The 21,748-nt window shown below is 40.3% G+C and overlaps 1 protein-coding gene across 3 annotated transcripts in view; it reads right to left on the reverse strand.

Moving 5' to 3' along the window:
• Positions 1–8,331: 8,331 nt before the first annotated feature.
• LOC146494957 (MICOS complex subunit mic25a-like) overlaps positions 8,332–21,748 on the reverse strand; it is an 81,004-nt gene continuing 67,587 nt past the window's right edge. For all 3 annotated transcript variants that reach the window (XM_085145300.1, XM_085145295.1, XM_085145296.1), the window contains one exon: positions 8,332–9,220. In XM_085145300.1, coding sequence (XP_085001426.1) covers positions 9,197–9,220 — 24 coding nt within the window. In that variant the 3' untranslated portion in view covers positions 8,332–9,196. The remainder of the gene's footprint in view (positions 9,221–21,748) is intronic.

The raw sequence follows: 21,748 nt of genomic DNA on the forward strand, positions 1-21,748 counted from the left end.
GTGATCGCTTTGCTCGCCAGCAAACCGCAGCTAGACACATTGGTACACCTTGAAAATAAAAACTGCGCCTTTTCACATGTGCTGGCTTTGCTGTTTTTTTTAAATAAGTTCCACTAAAGTTTAGCGGGGGCATGTATAGAAAACGACCTGACCTGAACTCAGAAGCCAGTTTTATGTTGATTTTTTTTTTTTTGCTTTAATAGAATAACAATCAATATTTTTTCTATACTACAAAAGGAGAGATAAGAATTATTAAGTTAACAGTATTTATTGGTGACAAACATTGCAATGTGTGCTTTTCACTTAATATTCTCTGCTTATAATGTATAGATTTTGAAATCCTGTTATTTCTGTTGTAGAGCTTAGTTAGCTGCTGTTTGCAGACAAGTCAAAGTCTTCTACGCAAACTGCCACCGACTGGTTGGGACTAAAGCAATCACAATCCTTTTGACACCAATTTCACCTCCTGTTCCTGGTTTTAGTGACAGGAGGTTTGTGTGAAGGCCTTAAGCCCAAAAAAAGTAAGAAGTTTACTTTTATAGGCAAAATACAGATAAATCATGATGATGTTTCTCCGCAACCAGTGGATGTACAAATAGTCTTGGACTATTTGGAAGGTCATTATAACGACATCTTCTTTCATACAATAACCTGTGGCACATTTTAAATAACTATGAAAAATAGATATAAATACAGACAGCACAAGACCTTTTTCCTCAGCAGACTGTGCTATTATCTTGAGCAACAATTACATGCCATTAGAAAGGTACAAAACAAGCAAAAGAAATTTCAGGTTGTGGATTAAATTGGTAAAACTGCCATTAAATGATCTCCTCTGCTCAATGACCTGCGATATAGTCACAGGCCTGACACACTGCTTTGCTACAGGCTGCAACATACATTTGCCGATGCATGTGTTACTTAAATGTGTAAACGGCAGCGTAATGTAGCTATTAAATTCAGGCTGGACAGCTAACAGCCATCCAGCGTCTCCTCATTATCTTCATTATCTTGTGCTTCACTTTTCATTGCCGCTATTGAGTAAACAAGCAGGATGGGATAAGCACTGCTTTTAGTCTATTGTTCACACTAGAAATTATTAAAATTCCCTCAACAATTTTACAACAGCAGCCTTCACAGTGACACTATAAAATCTGTGCTGCTCTTAATGAATTTAATGGAAAGTGTTGGTTGAAACGCTTAGAGTGAAATGAGGGGCCTGTTACGCTACAGCGGTCTATTCCTATACCCAGGAATGCCCAACAGGAAGGGATTTGTCTGGGTTTAACAAGGTTGGAGGATGGTATGTGTCATTTGGTCCATTCTCTTTTCTACCTAAAAACTACATTTAATAAGGAGGCAGCAGGTCCAAACTGCCTAACAAGGAGGAGGCCATTTACTGGAAACCACCTGACAGCAGCTGTGCGGTAGGCAGTTTGGTAAAATTTAACAAGAATGGTAGAGCGATGTCTGTCTGTCACACGCACCGTCTGGGATGCCCCCTGATCACATTCAGACAGTCTTGGGGGAATGCAGCATGTCAGCGGTGTTCCGGGATTTCCAAAAATTGCTCTGCTCGGGAACAACAATTACAGGTCAAACTGAACTGTCACGTCTGTACCTGATGCGCCTGTGGGTCTACAGGAGTGCTGCATAATTCACCTTCATTGTCAGACTCAACATTTAAATGCCCATTTGTGCATCTGTGTTATTTACACATTTGGAGACCCATTATATTACAAATATTAGCTTACTTAACTTATTAAATATTTAAATATTCTTTCTTGAAAGACATTCAAAGCTCTTCTTTGGATGTTGTTTGCCTTTCGTTCCGTTCTCTGTCGAGATGATCCCACACTGCTCTGGGCTCTGGGGAGGCCAATCCATGATTCATAGTGCTCCATCCTGTGTTTTTATGTCTTTTTCTTCAATCGTTGCCATAGTGAAACACGAAGCCTCGGTCTGTCAGAAGCTTTTCAGATGGTACTGCATGGTTGATCAAAATCTGACAGTACTTTTCTGTGTGCATCATTCCATCAGTTTTAACAAAATCCCCAACACCACTGGTTGAAACCATGACAGAGCCTCCACAATGGCTGCAGACACTGCAAACCTTTTGTCCAAACACCACCAAGATTTGACACATTGTTGGCAAATAGCTCTGAAACCACCCCACTGGTTGCAAAAATAGAATTCCACGCCTGATAAAGTGTGTCATTTTTGGCTTCTTGTAGAAAAAAATGGCAATAAATAACATTTACCAGGCTGCTGGTAAAAAAAAAAAGTACTCTTTGCTAAATTGCATGTTTTGTGTATCAAAAACATTGATTTATGCCTGGTTTCAGATGCTTTTTTTATGATTACATTCTAAGTGGCCAGGTAAAAGAATTGGAGTGAAAGTGAATGAAAAAGCAGCCAAAGAAAACTTGTATGTCAGCATTTCAGGATCACTTTTGCATACCCTCACATTAAGCCTACACAACACTGACAGACAGAATAATTTTGTATTTATTTATTTATTGGAAGAGGGAGATGTGGTCCACCAATGTCTTATGTTCACTGAAAACACAACCGTTTTTCAGCTCTCAGGGTTCGGTTACACAATAGCTTTGGGAAAGCATGACAACGAGTTAAACTGAGATTATAGGCATAGAGAAAATACCTGCTAATCAGTATGCTAGCATACAGAGTGCAACATGTTGGTTTAAGCATTCAGCACCAAGCAGCACGCTGCCTACTTTCAGCCTCACAGTGAGCAGCCCTGAACAGTCCACAATACACACAAACTGATGTCAGTACCATTTTAAACCACTGGAAGCCTCACTATAGCAACCCTTTGTCCCTAAGAGAGAATAATGACAATGGGCAGATAAAGGGAAGTCACCACATTAAACGGCATTAAGCCACTCAGAACCAGACGCATTACAGAGGAAGAAAGAGGGGATGAAGAAACGGTTGAGAGGGGAGAGAAAATGACAGCGAGGCCCAGAGAAAAGAGCGAGGCAGTGATAAATCGGAGGATTAATCCGGGCTACTACAGGGGGATTAAATCATTCTCTCACTAAACGTTTGCTTGCTCTGTCGGACGGCGGAGGTTAAGCAGACCGTTCTCCCCCTGTCCCGTTCTGCTGCTTCTCTCTCATCTCCTCATTCACCTTTTCTCATCCTTTTAATGGCATTAGAGGAGTGGAAGTATTTAATCGGAGGAGCAATGTAGTGAGGGAAGGCCTCTGCAGAGGAAACACACACACGCACACACACTGCTAAACAGATGGAGTGTTGGGCTAATAGATGTCAGTGTTCTGATGGAGAGGAGAGATAGCAGAAAGACTCATTGATTTCCCTTGTGGCAGGTGTGGCAGGTGTGGCATCAATGTGCGTGTCTGTGTGTGTGTGTGTGTGTGTGTGTGTGTATGTGGGTAAACATATGTGGTGGGGGGTTGTGAGTGGGGGTCGGTTGCATGGAGTTTGGTGGAGGTGGCAGTCTTGAATCTAAAACGTTAAATGTGTTTGAATAAGGGATCTTTCTCAAATGATCCACTACTTTATATCACAGTATTTAATATGAGTCAGCAACACTAACAGTCCTTTAAGGATTATATTGCCTGGTTTTAATCTTCGGTTATATTGAATTTCCACGAAAATATCATAATGATCAATTACTCATCAGTTTCGCTGCTGGGAGAGAAACTGGGCTTTTGTGTCTTGTGCAAGAACAGTTCAGGAGAACTGTGGTGAAGAGGGGCATTAGATCAGGCCTGCTCTGCCTGCTGAGTGCTCATTTAATACATGACACCACTTAAGTGCATCATAAACTCAAACCCTAAAGGCTTTAGGACAGTGTTATTACCACACGGTCATCATGCATCATGACCAGCAATAATACAGCACTGGCAAAAAGCTGACTGACCTCTCAGGATGAGGCTCACATGTGGTTCTAACTCTCGACCACAGACAGCGGCTCACAAACCAGCGTGTGATGTCACTTCCAAGCCTCGAGTTTGCTATCTCTTTTTTTTTGCTTGTAATTGGATGTAGTCATACATATGGATTAGAAGCTACAGCCAAATCTACCACTGGCTAGCTAATGAGCTTAGCGAGGTGTGTCTGTGATATTAAATGGGTTTCTAGTTTTAGGGCAATAAAAACTAGGTTAGAGTGTACCCACCTGTCCCTCAGAGTGGGTCTCATCTTTAATTTGCATAGCTCTAATACAAGTTAAACAGGTCAGCTGTGTAAAAAAGAGAGAGAACCCCATCCATCTGTCATAAAGGGAGACATTAGCTCTGGAGAACAAAACACGCTGTGCATTTTAAATATGCAACTCTGTGTGATGATTTAGTGCCGAGTGGCCGTTTGAGGAACTGCAGTTTCTTTCAGAGGTCGCCAACTGTAGCCAAGGCTGTGTTTCAGTGACTGTGTGCAATTATTATTTTTTTATTACTTTTGATACTTCTGACATTTGTACAACGCCTTGCACTTCTTGGTCTTGTGTCAAAAAGTGTTTCCGCTAAAGGTTTTGTGTGTGTTGCCTTGTGCTGGGATCAGTGGATTCAGTGAGATTTCGAAGCTACACCTAGAGTCAAAGCACATTTTGCACACTGTAATCAGGATAACTTCCCAACCTTATAGGCTACCCGTTACATCCACAGATATAGAACAGAGGGGCCTGGGACTGAATCAAGTTATTGTTCTAGTCCATCCTTGGTTATTATCTAAGCGGCCAGAGTTTACAGTGTATTTACATTTAAATAAGTGAGGCCTGGCTACATCAAAGGACCCACACTTCAGGTGTGATATTTCCCCCCTGCAGCGAAATTTTGATGATCCCAGGTTTCACTGATGACTTCTAGGAGGACCAAAAAACCCCACACAGCCAGAACTCAACAAATTAGAAATGGGAGGTCTGTATTTCATGGCGAACTGCCAGCAGAAAAGAAAGCCTGTATGTAGTGTATGCAGAGATGCGCTGGCAGTCTACATGCTTCTATTTTCATGAGCACACTGTTCCCCCCCACAACCTTGCAAACGTGTAACAACAGGCGTGGGTGTTTACCTCTGCACGAGCACGTGCGGCATCTCTTAAATTTGTGAAAGGTTCAAGCAGACCCCTGAACGCTCCGCTTTCTCCTCCCGTATTCTCTGTACATCCCCCACTCTCTTCCCCCTTCCCCTCGCTGCAGTGGTAATTGGGTATGACACGGGATCAACGGGGAGAGAGCGAGGACGCATTTGAATGCGCCGACTGTCGTCTCCCTCACTTCTCCATTCTAACTTGCTGCCTTGCAGCTTCCCAGCCCTTGCTCACCGCTGTTACCGTAGCAACATCTGCGAGACCGCATCTTCTACCCTCCCTCCTCCACCTCCGTGTCATTTCTTTTATTAAGATTGGCCGCTAGTGCCCAAATGTGTGTGTGCGCGCGCGCAACACCTCGACTGTGAGGTGCATAGCAGCAGAGCCGTTGTCAGCCTAACTCCTGCTCCAAGCCAATTACCGCAGCCTCAATACAGATTTTAAAGCTACAACTCAGGAGGAATTACCCCGAGGAGGGAAAATGTAGCCACTTGAGTCAAACTTGTTACATTAAGTCAATCAAGTGCATTACTGCACACCTCAGAGCACAAAGGGAACATCCCCAGCTGTACAAGTTGCACCACTGCCATGAAACCGTCTGTACTGCTCTCTTTCCTCTTATTTCATTTTTTCTGAACATGAAAATGAATTTCTGTTAAATAAAACACGTGTCAAATCCTGTTTTGCTACCCTGAAATATAAAAATCACATCATGCTTCAACTTATTCAAAAATGCATCTCTTCACACACAGTGAGGTTTCCATAAAGCCCTCAAGCAATCAAAAAGATTTATTTTTTTTTTCCTTTATAAAGATTCAGTAAAGACGAGCGATGCATTCAGATTACAGTGCTACACGTGCTATCATGCAGTCAAGCAGTCTGACAGCTACAGGGAGGACGGGGCGTTTGGTAGAAAAGAAAAGAAAAAAGTAAAAGCAAAGCAGTCCCTCCTAAAAATGCTCCTGACGTGTGTCTACAAGCCTTACCTAAACAGCCTGAAACATGACGACATGCAGGAGGTTTCATTATTTATTAAATGCCCAAACATCTGCATAATTGTGTCTTCTTTTTGTCATCTGTTGTCTCGTGTTAATCACACAACTGTTACCAAACCACTACCAACACTGGCTGACGTATTGGCTGATATTTTTTTCTTTCAGACACAGGAAACATGCAGAGAGTTTCCAAACATTTATTATGTGCAATTATTTATAAGTGCTTTCTAAGATAATATAAGAATGCAGTTGAAAAATGAACTTTACCAGATTAGTTGTTTAGATTTTCTGCTCGGATCAGCTGGTTTCTTGCGTTCTGAACACGTTGCAGTGGATAAATTGTAGAGTCCACTCTGGTGGTGATTACTTAGTTTTAATATGAACTCATTTTAATATTAGACAATATATTAGCCAGTGCCGATATAGTTTGTAAATAGCCAATATCGGCTCTAGTTTTAACAACATACATTTATCTGCTACTTTTATGAGAGGAAACATTCCCTATACTGGGATGAAGACTGGAAAAGTGGCAGGCTGTGCGCTGCTATTTCACAACTTCACAGTTAGGACTTGGTACTGGAGGTCACACAGTCTGAAAATCTTCTCTGGGCTCAAGCAAAGTAATGCAGAGCATTTTAGGGACATTTGAAAGCTTCTATTTGTTATTTTACAGCTCAGTCAGCAATAACACAAAGGGGGGTTTGATAGCACAGGTAGTACAGATAATACTGAGCGTGCCCCGTCACAGCAGAAGAGTAAGTGGTGTGTCTGTATGGCAAAAATAAATTCATTCAGTTTTAATCAAAGAGTCACTCAATAATCAGCTTTTGTTGTGTGATCTGATTTCATACTGAACACATCAGTAGCTTTACAGTACAAGTCAGCTCCCTTAATGAGCAGGTGCAGCGTGCTCTCTGTGGCAGCTCCTTTTTGCTTTACTGCCTGAAATATATAAAACTGGCTTTCTGTCAAAAAACGAGCACGAGCTGCTACAGAGAGGAACTGTGCACTGCTGACCGAGTCAGTACAAATTAAAAATGCATTGCCCTTAACAGTAAAAGCTAGTGTGTTTGGCTAGCATAATCATTTTATGTGTGGATCTGATTCTACTTTAAGACAGGGAAGAGTACACAGTGGAGTAATAGCAATGAGATAAAAAATAAAACAGTAACCCTGCAAGTATGTGAAGTCTGTATGATGCGAGAGAGGCTGGCCCCACCAACAACAATGAAACCAGGAATTACAATATTTCTATTCCATTCATGTAGCAGCAGGAAAAAATCTTCACAGCAGTTTCTTATTTCTTACGTGACTTGGGTGAAAACGTTTGAAAGTGTCCACTTGTTTCTGTATCTTCTTTAGAAACCTCTGTTTGCATGCCAGCTGATTGGCATTTGGCATGTAAAAACAGCACAGATTAAAAAGCCTTTAGGCTCCTTTTACACAGGCCTAGAGAATCGTTGGCAACCACTTACTGGTAGGGAAGAATTTGTATTCACTGGCAAAAAGTTTCTGGAGGTTGCTAGCTGTTGCTGTAAAATCAACTGCTATAAGCGCATTCATGCAGGCCTGGAGACTGGTCAGCGACAAGTTAGCATGTTTCACACAAACTGTGTGAGGGTTTTGCTGCTACATCCGCTCTGTGAGAACCCAGCGACCACTCGAGACCAGACATTGGTGGGGGATTGCTAACTGGTCTCTAGGCTTGAGAGGCCTTAAAAAAATCACAATTTGAAAAAAGAAAGACAAATTAGGTGGTAGACTCTTAATTTAAAACAAAGTACATTGATCTACTTTTGCCAAGATTTCTCACTGATCTTTGACGATAAATATCAACATGACTCTCTTCATCTCCACTGTTTTGAGTTATGTTTGGGAGGAAACCTGCTTTTGACATTATTTTTAACCCGTAATGGGGGTTAATGGGTTTTATTTTTCAGCTCACAGTCTCTTAAACTGATTTCAAACACATTTATTAGGAAAAAAAGTCACTAAAAGTCACAGAACGGTTTGCTCAATGGCAGCATTTCATTTTCAAACTGAGCCTGAGTTGAACTGTACCTTCAAAACGACTTAGAAAGGTTTTAATAGATTATCATGGATGGTGCTTCATCTATATAGAATGTCCCAAGGTTCCTTTTTTTTTGCATTTCTTTAGAGAAATGAATAAATCACTGCAGTGAAATTAAATTCACTCAGCTATTAAAAGTGGAAGCAAGGCAGAATTAGGCACACAAACACACAACTAAAGACACAAAACCGTGAGAGGATATGAATGGTTTAATAAACTCATATAATACATCACGGGTCTGATGAATTAAAGTCATGGCCAGGATTACCTGAGCATATACCTGTGTCATTAAAAAAATACAAATCTATAAAGCTCAAAAGAAAAACAAGTGAGTCAGTTCTTCTTTCAATCTGAGATCAAAACAAGGACGGTCCCTGTGCACCTGATTCAGCTCACTTCTTAAATGACTTCCAGTCTTTTTAACCCTTCAAAATTTAGCACGGGTTTGGACGTAACCTGATCTCCACATTCAGCTGATGGAGGAGTGCCCCTGAATGCATCTTTACAAGTCAGATTTTAAGAAACATTTTCCACTGATCTCATTCAAGTGCTGTCAAAAAAGATCTGCCCCCTTCTTGATTCCTTATTTTGTAGCACAGTTACATGCTTCACATCATCAGGCAAATTTTGATATTAGTCAGAGAGTTTAAATGATGTCATTTATTAAGAGTAAACAGTCATCTAAGCCTGATGATCTGAAACATGTAAATGTGAGAAACGCACCAAAAAAGGGGAATCATGAAGAGTGCAGATACTTTATCACAGCGCTCATAAATGACTGAATTGAAAGTGCACCGCCTCAACCCGTGAGCCTAATATACACACTCATTTCTTGTTTACTTCTCCGTAGTATGTAGCAGTGCAGAATAATAGTGTAACAGATCACACCGCAGATAAATAGCACAATAAGAAAAAAAATAGCACAAAAAAAAAGGCATGCTAAAAGCAAACCATCTCTTTCATAAAGCAAAACAAGAATGCGACCACAGTGCTGCCATTAGTGCTTAAGTAAAAGCTTGTTGTCATGTAACGGTTTTACCCTTTTCCTCCCACTCTTCATCCGTGGTTGACCAGCAGGTTCTGAGAGAGAAGAAAGAACAGAGAATTAGTCCATCTGCACAGCAGCCACGCCTGCTGACCTTTGAAGGCGTTCTTAGGTGGACGGGGTGTCCGCGTTTTGTTTATTCTCTGCCACCTTTAACTGACCACAGCTGAAAGGTCAGGCGGGTAAGACTAGGGATTACTCTAACAAACTTCAAGAGGTTTATGAGAAATTCTTGACTTGTTTTTGTGGTCCCTCTTTTTAAGTTTCTGATTACAAAATAAAGCGGACAGCTGATCCTAATGGCATTCAACTGTCATCATTTTGTCGGATATTTAAAAAAAAAATTGACGCTACAACATTTAAACAACTGATGAGTGGAGTGACTATCACTGACCATCTCGAATGCTACTTTGAGACTTACAAACTGCAACTAAACGTTGTTGTAGGCCAAGAACACACACACTGTGTACACACATCCAGCCCCATGGAGAAAAACTCCACCTATCAAATTGCTCAGGTAATGCTTTACAAAAAGCCCTGGGCACTGACCCAGCCTCCAACCGCCACAGATCTGAATTCGATTAAGTATCCCACCGGGCCCAAAGGATGCGTAGCCAATGTCCCAGTGCCAGATACTACAGAATCTCCCAAGAGCTGCTGGGTCTATGCCCTGATGGAGTCTTTGTGTGGCATTAAAGGGACGATTTCAGGCAGGTGGTTTTAATGTTGTAGCTGATCAGTACACTGTGTATTTAGTATTTGTATGAGCAGCACAAAACCAAACAGGGATGAAGGTGTCAGTGTCCTGGCCTTCAAACATTCGTCCATCTAAATCAATATGAAGGAAAAAAAAGGGTTTAGATCATACAGCTGATGCTTCAAAGCTATAATAAAAAAGTTTTTGGTCACTAGATTCACAAAAAAAAAAACTTTCAAGAAAAAGTCTCTGTCATACGAGCACTTTTCTGCTGCAGTTGTTGCAGCTTTCAAACAAAATGACCTCCAAGCTCCAGCATGCGCAGCCTATCAGGCGTACCTTCCTGCTATTTAAAAACAGCTGCATGCAATTGATCCAAGGAGTGCAATCTTCATCCTTCAACCTAAGATCAATGCGGTCCTTGAAACCCTAGCAACAAATCATCCTGGAAAGAAGACACGTCTGACACCATCATTCCAGCGACCTTGTCTTATGTACCATGAGAGGGGTTCGCTCAGATTGTGAGCTCTCACGTGAAATGGCAACGATCAATTAACACCTTGAATTGCTGGCGCAGTGATTCTAAGAGCGATACCAACAAACTAAACTAATCTCACGCTAATTTGACGTGAGCCCTGACATCATACAGAGCTGTTTCTACAACCTTGGAAGGCAGCTTTTTGAAATGCTAAGGTAATACATTTTACAGAATATATACAGCTATATCGTATAAAACTAATGGACAGATAATTGGTCTCATATGTGAAGGTCTTTCAGAATTTTTCCTTTGAAAACAGAGACATTACCTAACGAGATGACTCCTAGCTATTATATAAGCTCATTTCCCCAGGAAAGTTCAACACTCGCTGTAAATGGAGGATCAGATATACTATGATTATTTTTCAAGTGCAAATGTGAAGCAATTAAGTACAAGGAAGCACATGTAACGCATTCATAAGACAGCAGCACAAGCTCGTGTGAAATTTTATCGAGCGTTTGCAAAGAGCGCTTTTGTAGCTGACTGAAATTTTATTTTTTCCAGGTAAATTCTGTGGACAGAGCGTGATTAGTATTCCCCTGGATTTACTGAGGTCACACAAAAAAATGGCAACAACTACGCAACGCTGCATGTACAGACAACACAAACTATGAGAGAATGTTGTGTTGGAAACAGAAACAGGTGTTTACCTTTGTTTATTTATTTTTTAGCTAAAGGCCCCAAACAGCAACTCTCACTACATGGATGTTCCCCTAAAAATGAACAGCAATAACTGATCCTCTCATATTTTTCAACTCAAACTGCCCATTAAGCTTAGTTCTATGATCAGAAATCATCTATAAAAAAAAATCTGTTTTTAACCCAAGGTTCTTTATCGTAAAATGAATCTCTTGCAAATTTGCTTTGGTTTCCAAGTCGAAAAAAAAAATTGATCCAACTCTGCCCCACTTAGCCTCAAAGACTAGACAGCAGCAGGGAGGAGGGTTACCCCAAGTGGAACGATGCAACGAGCTCAATTGACTGAGAGCTGGGGGCGCATTGACCTGAAGCCGCCTGCTAGACACACTGCGTATATGGATGTGCTCTATGTGCATGTGTGTGCTGAGAGCACGTGGTATCTGTTCTAAGCACTGCAGAGTTCACTCCAGCTGTGAAACTCAAACCATTATAACCACAGAGAGACTTACAGAGCAGTGTGATCAATATGACTCCCCTCTTTTGTCCTCTCATCTGATGCCTCTGGTTTAGTCTCCTCATCTCCCATTCCCTTTCAATTCTTCTGTCACTTTCCTCGACTCTTCTATTTCACTGATTTTTTTTGCCCTTCCAGTGTCTCTTCATTCTCCTCTATACACTTTTGCTCACACGAGTAGTTTGTGTTCATTTATAATAATGTAAGCCATGGAGGCGTATCTCCTCTCCTGTTGTTTACCTTAGTGAAGAAGATATCTAATACTGGCTCGTATTGAAAAGACATGAAAAGAGTCTTGACCGTGAAAGAAAACAAGAGTGAGTTGGATACGCAAAATAGAAAAACAGAACAATGGTAGGACACAATTACAATCTGTACATCTAAAATGACAAAGAAAAAGAAAAACCCTTATAAGAGAGACGAGAACTCTAGTTAGAAATGTACAGCATGCTGAACGACACCTTTCCAAACCAGCTAACAAATGAACCTGTATTATGGCTTTAAAACATTGACATGGGATCTTTTACATTCCAGGATCAACTTCACCTGATCATTTTTCTTTTGTACGATTTAAATTCTCAAAGCAGATGGACTCTGTTGTCAGAGTCTTGTGAGTATTTAAAGCAGGGAGCCAAAATCCACCTGGATTTCGATCCAGCTCACTTGACAGCTTTGGAAAATGTGAAGGAGGGCAAACATTTGGACTTTTACCAGTGTTTCATAACTGTTAAAACATTTCTTCCTGATTGACATTCATTTGTTTTGTTTTTTTTATTGTTTTCCACAGTTAAATATTTTCTGTGAATTAATAAAAATGTTGTTTTATGATTACGAGACAGTCTGGGCTGGGAACTACAGGGACTTTCTCTAGAATTTGACACAATTATTACAATTTAAGAGAAAGAAAGAGTCACGCTGACAAACTCCTTTCATTTACAGCATTTTTACACAATGCAGAGAAACTAAGATGTGATGTTGAAATGACCCCCCTTCTTCACTTTAACAATCTCGGGGATTAGATATGTAGCTAAACTTCAGAGAGGAGATGTCACCGGTCAGGCTCACTCAAGCTACATGTGGCCTGTGTAGTATAACAAAGTTTACACACAACAAATTATTAAACAGATTAATTAGCCCTGTGAGCAGTTCTGAGAACTGTATTTTTCCACATCTACTGTACTAACGAGCAAAAAGAAACTAATGGATTTCCCACCTGTTGCTCTAAGCTAGGGGTCTCAAACTCGTGGCCCATGTCACCCCTGCTTGTGGCCTGTATATTGACGTAAAGAAATCAAATGAAATTTGGCCCTTGAACCTTTTTTTGTTAGCGAGGATTTGTTTGTTGTTAAGTACAATGTTAAATTAGTTATTTAAAAAGCAAAAAATGATTTAATATGAAAACAATATGAGCAGAGAGCACTTACATGTTGAAGGATTGGCTGTGTTAGTTCAGTGAGAGAGTTATTTGTAAACAAAACACTTATAACTTATTTTTATTCTGTTAAATACGAATAAACTTATAACAAGTGCTGCCACATGTCTGAACAGTAGGAGACTTCCAGTGTTTTTATTTGGTAGTTCAGTGAAAGGCTTCAGTTAGTTAAGAGTGAGAAGAAACAAAGATTGTGTTCACGTTTGCAGTTTTGTCTTGTTATACAATATTTGAAATTTATAAAAACAAAACAATATTTTTGGACAATATTTGAGTGTTTTCTTGTTTGTTTTGTCCTACTTTACGTTTGAGACCCCTGCTCTAATTGAAGACACCTTCTAAATTAAAGTAGTCACCGACTATGAAGACTTGCTGAGGTTCTTTCAGACTTTTGACCAGCTAGTGCCTTGGTTATGGTTATGGGCTGTTGCAGTGAGCCTATTTTCAGTTCATGTGGCTCCGGCTAGAAGATTAAAGAGGCAGAGTGAAGGGACTGAAGAGAGGAGAAGAGAGACCGGGGCTGACCACTGTAGGAGATAGAAATAAATAACAACAAAAAGTCAGGAGAGGTAGGAGAGCAGAGTCAGGCTGTTCCCCACTCCGCACCCAGCCTGGGAGCCTTGACTCAATTGGAAATCCATTTTATCTGATGACTGGCAGGCAATTGGGGCTCCCAGGTGAGGCTCTGCGGTTGATAGGCCTGACCACTCCACTGCTGAGGGACAGAGGGATGAAGATGGAGGGGAAGGTGGAGGAGAACACGTACTAGATTGGCTCCACTAACAAAGTTCATTTTAGGCAACCTAGATCATCACTTGGCCTCCACTTCTATCAAAAACAAGAAGTGGGAGGGGAGCTACTAAGTATTTTCACTTAGTGGGGAAAAAAAAGACTCCAAAGATATAAGGCCGAGGAAAGCAGCAAGCCATCTGAAAAACAGGACAAAGATTCCAGTGTTTTCTTGATAAATGACGAAAAAAGGAGAAAGCAACTGCTAAAAAAGTGAATTCAAATTTTATGTTGACAAACCTCATCTGTAATTATATGCCCCGCAAGAGAGGGAAGGATGTTTTGTAATGAGTTGGGAGACATTAAATTAAGTCAGGAAATAAAATAAATCTCTTTAGAAGAGAGGGTCACTGCAAATCAATGTGTTGTGAGTTATTCTGATTGATCCAAGATTTCTATCCTGATATAACTACTGAACTGAAAATCAGCAGGAAGAGATATTATGTGGGGAAGGCCTTACTCTAATAATAATAATAATGGATTGGATTTATATAGCGCTTTTCAAGGCACCCAAAGCGCTTTACAATGCCACTATTCATTCACTCTCGCATTCACACACTGGTGGAGGCAAGCCACGGTTGTAGCCACAGCTGCCCTGGGGCAGACTGACAGAAGCGAGGCTGCCATATCGTGCCATCGGCCCCTCTGGCCAACACCAGTAGGTGGTAGGGTAAAGTGTCTTGCCCAAGGACACAACAACCAGGACAGAGAGCCCGGGGATCGAACCGGTGACCTTCCGGTTACAGATACGCTTCCCAACCCCCCGAGCCAAGGTCTAACAACATCATGTCAGAGAACGGAACAAAAGGCAGAAACATCCAAAGAAGAGCTTTAAACGTCCTTCAAGAAGCTGGGGAACTATTCCTGAGAACTACTTAAAGGAAAGACAAGGAAGCTGCCCTGAAAGTTCAGGCTGGGATGAAGAAACCAGTGGGTCGTACCAAAAGTGATGTTGAAGCATGTAAAACTACAAACTCTGTCGTTGCCCCATGCAACACATTTCTATAGATATTTGCCCATTTCAGTAAACATCTGCATCTACTTCCTATTTTCCTCACAAAATCTAAAGAAATGAGACTTTTATAAATCCAGTAAATGAAGTTCAGATGTCATTGTTTAGTACAATAAATATAACGTGCTGCTTTTTGTGGATTTGTGGGACAAAAGAACGTCAAATGCCTGCAGTATATTTATATGAAAACAGGTTTCACATGAAAACCAACAGCTCTGCAAGTGGGTAATAAAACATTGGTATTTTTTTATTTACAATAGGGCTAGAGAAGAGACGGAGAGAAGGAAATCGATATTTTTAGAAATACAGGGTGTGAATGAAGAGCAATCACAAAGGAAAGGCAGGCTTCAAATCATAAAGAAAAAAAAGAAGTGGAGAGACAGACGGATTGAGTCACAATGGGACACAAAGGAGAGGCTGGTAGAAAGTGGACTGTTCCGATAATGTTGTGGCTGTTTCGGGGGTGACAAAAGCCAGTGAAAGACCCACCTAAAAGCCCCGCTGTTGTCCTCTCTTATCCCAGCTGGTGGTCTTGGTTCCACAAAACCTCTTCCTAAGCACACACAAGAGGGGCCGATAAAATGCCGACCAGAATGGCGGTCTGGTGTGTGCCCAGAAAACAAAACAAAACAAAACAACAACCAAAAAAAACCCAACTAAGTGTGTCAATTGCTTATGCAGCCTAGGTGGCTTTCAATAGTACACAATACGGCACCGTGCTGAATTATTATCGGGACCCCTGTTGGAGCAAACAGAAAGAGGGAGACAGAGTAGGGGGTCTGGTGGCGCGAGCCGACGGGAGTGGTGGCGCTCAGAAAGGTCAGGATACAGCGAGCAAAGAGCACAAAAGATGGTGAAAATGCTCCTCAGGAGGCAGCTGAGAATACCCTCAACTCTACCCCCACCCCACCCCCACAACTCTGCCCTTGTTTGAAAGCTTTGTGGTGTCTGAGGGCCACCGGATGAAAGAAGAAGCAGAGGCTCTGGATATGGTTTGATGGGATGTTCGATCGCTCCTCGCACCGCGACAAAAGACAGAGAAAGGGAAATACAGAGACAGAGGGAGAGAGGGGACGTGCAGGAGGAGAAAGACGTGTGCTACAGCTCTTAGAAAAAGTTCAATGTGCAACAAAACAGCTGGTATAAGTAGTTGTACGTACTTGCACTGTGATTATTGAAGAGATTTGCAAACCAGAAAGCAGAACTTTTTGACTGAAATACATAACATTAGTCTTTTAATTGCAGTACTCTTTTTCATTAACACCAGTTGCATGAGGACTGGCCAAATCCCGATGCTCTCATACTTATATTGGAACCCTACTTAAAAAAAAAGTACCTGGTTCCAGGTAATGAAAACCCCCCAAAATTGAGTCAAGCTTAGCCAAGCCGGTACTAGTGGAAGAGAAACACGTGTTACGCCAAACAACCTGTCCTAAAGTCCCGACTTCTGAAGGTAGAAAAGCCTGCTGCTTAGTTTTGTTTCTCATAATATTCAAGAATATAAGGCGGGGGGGAGACAAAAGTTCACTACCCAAATAACTAAATGTACAGAACCCCACAGCACCAAATAGCTAGATTGAAAAATACAACCCACAAAGCACAGAATACAAGACAGAGGAGACAACAAAAGAGGAAGAGCGAGAGCAGATAATGATGCTCAGTGGAGATTGGTTGTGATCGGCTGTACAATGATCAATGCCGGCTTGAAAGGAGGCAACGCTGATGGTTTATGAAGGAGGGAACAACTGCCAACAGTATGAAAATGAAATCAATAAGTCAGCTGCGGCGCAGGGGAGAGAAAAATGAAGGAAGCGGGTGAGAGAAAGCAAGAAAAAAAAAAGAAACAGGAGACAAGACGGAAGAAAACAAGAGAGACAAAAAGAGCGGGAAAGACGCGGAGAAAGAAAAGAGAAAGAGTTGCAGACAGACTAAGAAGTGAGATGAAAGGTGCTGGTTTAAAATGAAGCAAAGGCAGAGAAACTAAACTGACAGATGAAGGAAAATTCTTTAAAGAAAGATTAAAAAAAAAAGAGTACAGCAAAAACAAACCGATGAACATTTACACTCACGAACTGACAAACTTTTGAACAAAACCCAGATCCTGATGTAAATATAGCCGGGCATGTCTACTGTGTATATGTGTCTATATTTGATTGTATCTATAAAAAGGTAAGTCTACACATGAAAGGTGAGATGATTGATGGACATTCTTTCTCTCCCCCTTCACTGTGGGCATTTTGTCAGGCAGAACAACAAAGCATAGATGTTCCAAAGAACAGAGGCGTATTTTTTTATTTTTTATTTAAAAACACACATTAGAGTGTCCTGAAGTCCATCCCTCTGTTCTTTATAAAAAAAAAAGGCTGTTCTTCACTGACTCAAATATCCATGACAACAGCATTAAACTCTCTCTCTCTGGACCCGACAAAAAACACACAGATACATAAAAACACACACGGACGACATGCAATGAGGCACAAACAAGTTATGTTTTATATGTTTTTCTGAATTTGTGTCAGCAAAAGTCTTTAAACACGCAGCAATGAATACAAAACGTGACAATGTAACAGCCAAAAACAACCTACAGACTCCAAACAAACTGCAAGGATGTGAACTTTTACAAATGTGTTGTTCTCAGTGAGCATTTTGACCTTTGCATCCACAGGGAGAGTGACTTACTCACTGCACTAATGGAAAAAAAGTTTTTATACACCAACATCACAGGTGGAAAAACAGAGTTTTATGTTCTGTATATTTTTTTAGTTTAATAGGCACACAGCAGCTTAAATGTTATAATGTTCATATATTTATATGTTTGCTGCAGTAATTTGATCAAGAATCTGGAAAATTAGAAAATGCTGTGCATAAGGTAAAGTTGAATTTTTAGCAATAACTTTTAAGAAGTTGCTTGTGAGAAAGCGTTTCTTACAGATTTTGATGGGCTAAATCCAAACATGACAGTTAAAAATAGCTGATTGGCCTTGGTCTCTCAAATATATTTATTCTTATTTTATATTTTACCAATGTACATTTAGATATTTGACTTTTAATCATGAACTGTAAGCTTATATCTTCTCATATTTATAGTGGTTTCATAATAATGATAATAATAATCAAATTTCACCTTTCTTCATTATGTAACAGTAGAAATGTTAGATAAAAAACCTGATATGTAACATTAACATTAATGACAGTCATAGTACGTTTAGCTTATTGTGAAAAAAGATGAAAAACCTTCAGGATATTTTAATATGCTTTAAAATCTTGTAACTTTGTTCTGCAGCATTACAGATTTCCTGAAACAAGCAATGAATCTTCTATCAGATAAGACGTCAGAAGTTTAAAAACAGATACGTCAGGAGATTTCAAATTTGACAATTGCATTTCATACTTGATACAATCCTAAATCACAGGAGCCTGATTTTATGAAAATATTGACAAGTTTAGCATCTGCCATCATTTGGTCTTTCTTTTTAGGTTGAGGAGTCAAAATATGTTTTTATTATTTCTGTTTTTAAATGAGAACATTAGGTTTTAGAACTAAACTAGTAACTAGTAGAGCTAGCCGACAGCTTTAAGCTTTAAAATTGGTAAAATTTGACTAGAATTATTTGGGGTATATTTCACTGATTCATCAAGTTAATGTCACTGTACAGTAAATGTTACCCTACATCAAAGGTGGGTAGAGTAGCCAAAAATTGTACTCAAGTAATAGCGACACTACCTCAACATAGTTTTACTCAAGTAAAAGTAAAAAGTAGCCGTCCACAGAATTACTGAAGAGTAAAAAAGTATTTAGCAAAAAAGGCTACTTCAGTAGTGAGTAACTGATCATAACATCTGACTTAATCTTTAACAATGAGATAATCAGACAGACAAAAATATAACATTTAGTGCAAATTTTGGTATTTTAAAGACTGAAAAGGAAAAGAAAATGCTTCATATAAATAATGATTACAAAATAATAAATATCAGCTGGAGAAACACTTTTCCAAATCAATATTAAACTATTATTTAGAGTAGGTATATTACCTACCCCTATAGGTCTATATTTGTTAGGTTATATATGATACTTCTCCAAATTGCACAACAGACTCAGCAGATAGAATAAAAATAAAACAACAAATCTTACTTTAATATAAACTAAGTTTGTGTCAAAGTAAGATTCATTTTTGTTTTCACTAAAGTTATTCACACTGAGTAGAGTAGCCAGAATATTTTCTCAAGTAAGAGTAGCGATACATCATAATAGTATTACTCAAAAATAGTACAGTGTAGTTAAACTACTCCTAAAAGTACATTTTTTTCTAAAAGGTTACTCAAGTAAATGTAACTGAGCAAACTGAATTAGTTACTACGCACCTCTGCCCTTACCTGAACATTACATGAAACATGTGACAGCTAGCATCTAAACTCTATATCAGTTTCCATTTTACAAGGCTAACAGAATGATAGTTCTGTAACTTCCTCATGATGTAAACGTAAAACAAAATCATGTGATGTGCGTTTTGCTGGCTATCTAGTATGGCTGCACGATTAATCGTTAGAATATCGCAATCTCAATTCATACTTATGTGCGATCTCATTTCCAAATGACGATTTAAAAAAAACAAAAAAAAAAAAAAGACGATGCGATTGTACCGCATTTTGATCCAGGACGTAATCTGCATGAAAACAAGCACTCACTCTTCCTGCTCAACAAATGACAAGGGTGGAGCCTTATACCACGTGATACAGAAGCTGGCTGCTAAAATTGGCAGGGAAAAAACAACGGAGAGCACGTCAGGGATGACAAGAAAGTGACAGGAGAAAGGACCACCCAAACCACCCAACCACCCAAACATCAATAACGGGAACCTTATACAGCGCTTCCCTATACCCATCGAACTCCTGCAAGCACAAAGAAATTACGGAGGCTATTACTTATCACCTGACCAAAGATATGGCTCCCATCAACACTGTGCAAAACGAGGGATTTAGGAAAATGATCAACACCCTAGACCAGGGGTAGGCAACGCCAGGCCTCGAGTGCCGGTGTCCTGCAGGTTTTAGATATCACCCTGGATCAACACACCTGAATCAAATGATTAGCTCATTACCAGCCTCCTGGAGAACTTCAAGACATGTTGAGGAGGTAATTTAGCCATTTGAATTAGCTGTGTTGGATCAAGGACACATCTAAAACCTGCAGGACACCGGCACTCGAGGCATGGACTTGCCTACCCCTGCCCTAGACAAACACTACACAGTGCCGTCCCGCAACTATTTTTCTATTGTTGCACTACCTGCTGTATACACGCAGTGTCGAGCAACGGTGGAGATGGAATTTCAAGCAGTACAACATTTTGCGGCAACGACAAAATGTGAGACATTTGTTGTTTTTATGTTTATTTATTGTTTTTATATTCAGTCTCAACTGTTACGAAGTTGATGTGCAGTTAATAAGTGCAATAAATATTTATATTGGAAAAGAAAATCGTGAGAGACTCGTGATCTCAATTCTAAGCAAAAAAAATCGTGATTCTCATTTTATGCAAAATTGTGCAGCCCTACTATCTAGTCATAACATTAGACTTTGTGGGGCAAAACATGCAGGAGTCCAGCAGGGAAAACAGTGCTAAAAAAGCATGGTGGCAATTGCTTTATTACATGCCAAACTCATAGTACCACATTAATAATAATAACCCCTGTTTCTGTCAACAGACCATCATTACACAACATGTTATACCACCGTGTTTTGTTGAGTCTTTGTCAACTTTGGCTCAAAACTGTGAGCTGAGAGGGAGAAAAAGTTCAACAGTTCTTTTAAGACTTTTTTCCTCAGTGTCTGTAGGCAGTCACCATTAATGAGGCACAACAGACCTACAAGCGAGAGCAGAACAGAAACACGGTGACATAAATGGGCTCCAAATGAATGTCACTTTTTAAAAAATCAATTCAACACCTTTCATAAAAAACCCACTGAACACTGCTTCCTTACAATTTGTTATGATTTAACATCTTTTCTTTGTAGGTTTTATTCCTGTTCTCTCTAGTGGGCAGGAAGTCACAGAGTCACAAATAGAGAGCTAAGAGATGAAAAGTACTATCTGCTCTATGGTACATCAACTTTGCAGAAAAGTTCTGCCTTTGGAAAGCGGATATAAAAGCCCTGCGTAGACTTCAGTCCCAATTAAAGCAACTCACACTAATTTAGAAGGTTGGTCTGAAACGCCTATGCCCGAGTGTTCTCAGACGGTTTATCTCTGGACAAATACAAAGAAATGAGAGAAACTCTGGTCGTTAATTAGGCCTAGTTTTAAGAAAGCTACGAGACACTTTGTAATATTTATTCATGCATAGCAATGAGGTGAAAGGAGTCCAACTATTTGTTCGCTTCATAAATTTTGTGTCAAAACTTGAGGAGTGCATACTTAAGTGAGAATGTGCGTGTGGTCAGCAGCAGGTCCAGCAGGAAGCTGAAGCTCCTCATTCTTCTTCATTAAGTTTTGACTGCTGAGGGGCCAACGTCTATGCCCCTTTCTCTCTGTGTGTCTGTGTACATCTCTTCATCCCCTGCCCATCTCCAACCCTTCCTCCATAAACACTTATCTCCTCATGGTATCCACTCATCTTCCCCTTCTCGCTTTTTACCTCCTGACAGTCACCTATTTCTCTCCCCATCATCTCCCCAACTTGCCTCATGTCGCCTCCCCGTCCCTCCTCCTTTCTCTCCTTCCCTCATCTGTCCAGCTTTCCCCCCCTTCCCGATCACCTGCCTCCTTACCTCTATTCTTTAACTGTCCACCTCCTCCTCTTCATCATTTTCTCCTTCTCCCATTTTCTCCCTTCACTTCTTCAATTGCTCACTGTTTGCTATCATGTTTTTTACTTTCCCTCGACTCTACTCATTCTTCTCTACTCTGCTTCCTGTTTATTTGCCCGTCTCTCGCCTCAGTCCTG

Source organism: Neolamprologus multifasciatus, chromosome 20 (genome assembly GCF_963576455.1).
Source record: "Neolamprologus multifasciatus chromosome 20, fNeoMul1.2, whole genome shotgun sequence".
Classification (NCBI taxonomy): Eukaryota; Metazoa; Chordata; class Actinopteri; order Cichliformes; family Cichlidae; genus Neolamprologus; species Neolamprologus multifasciatus.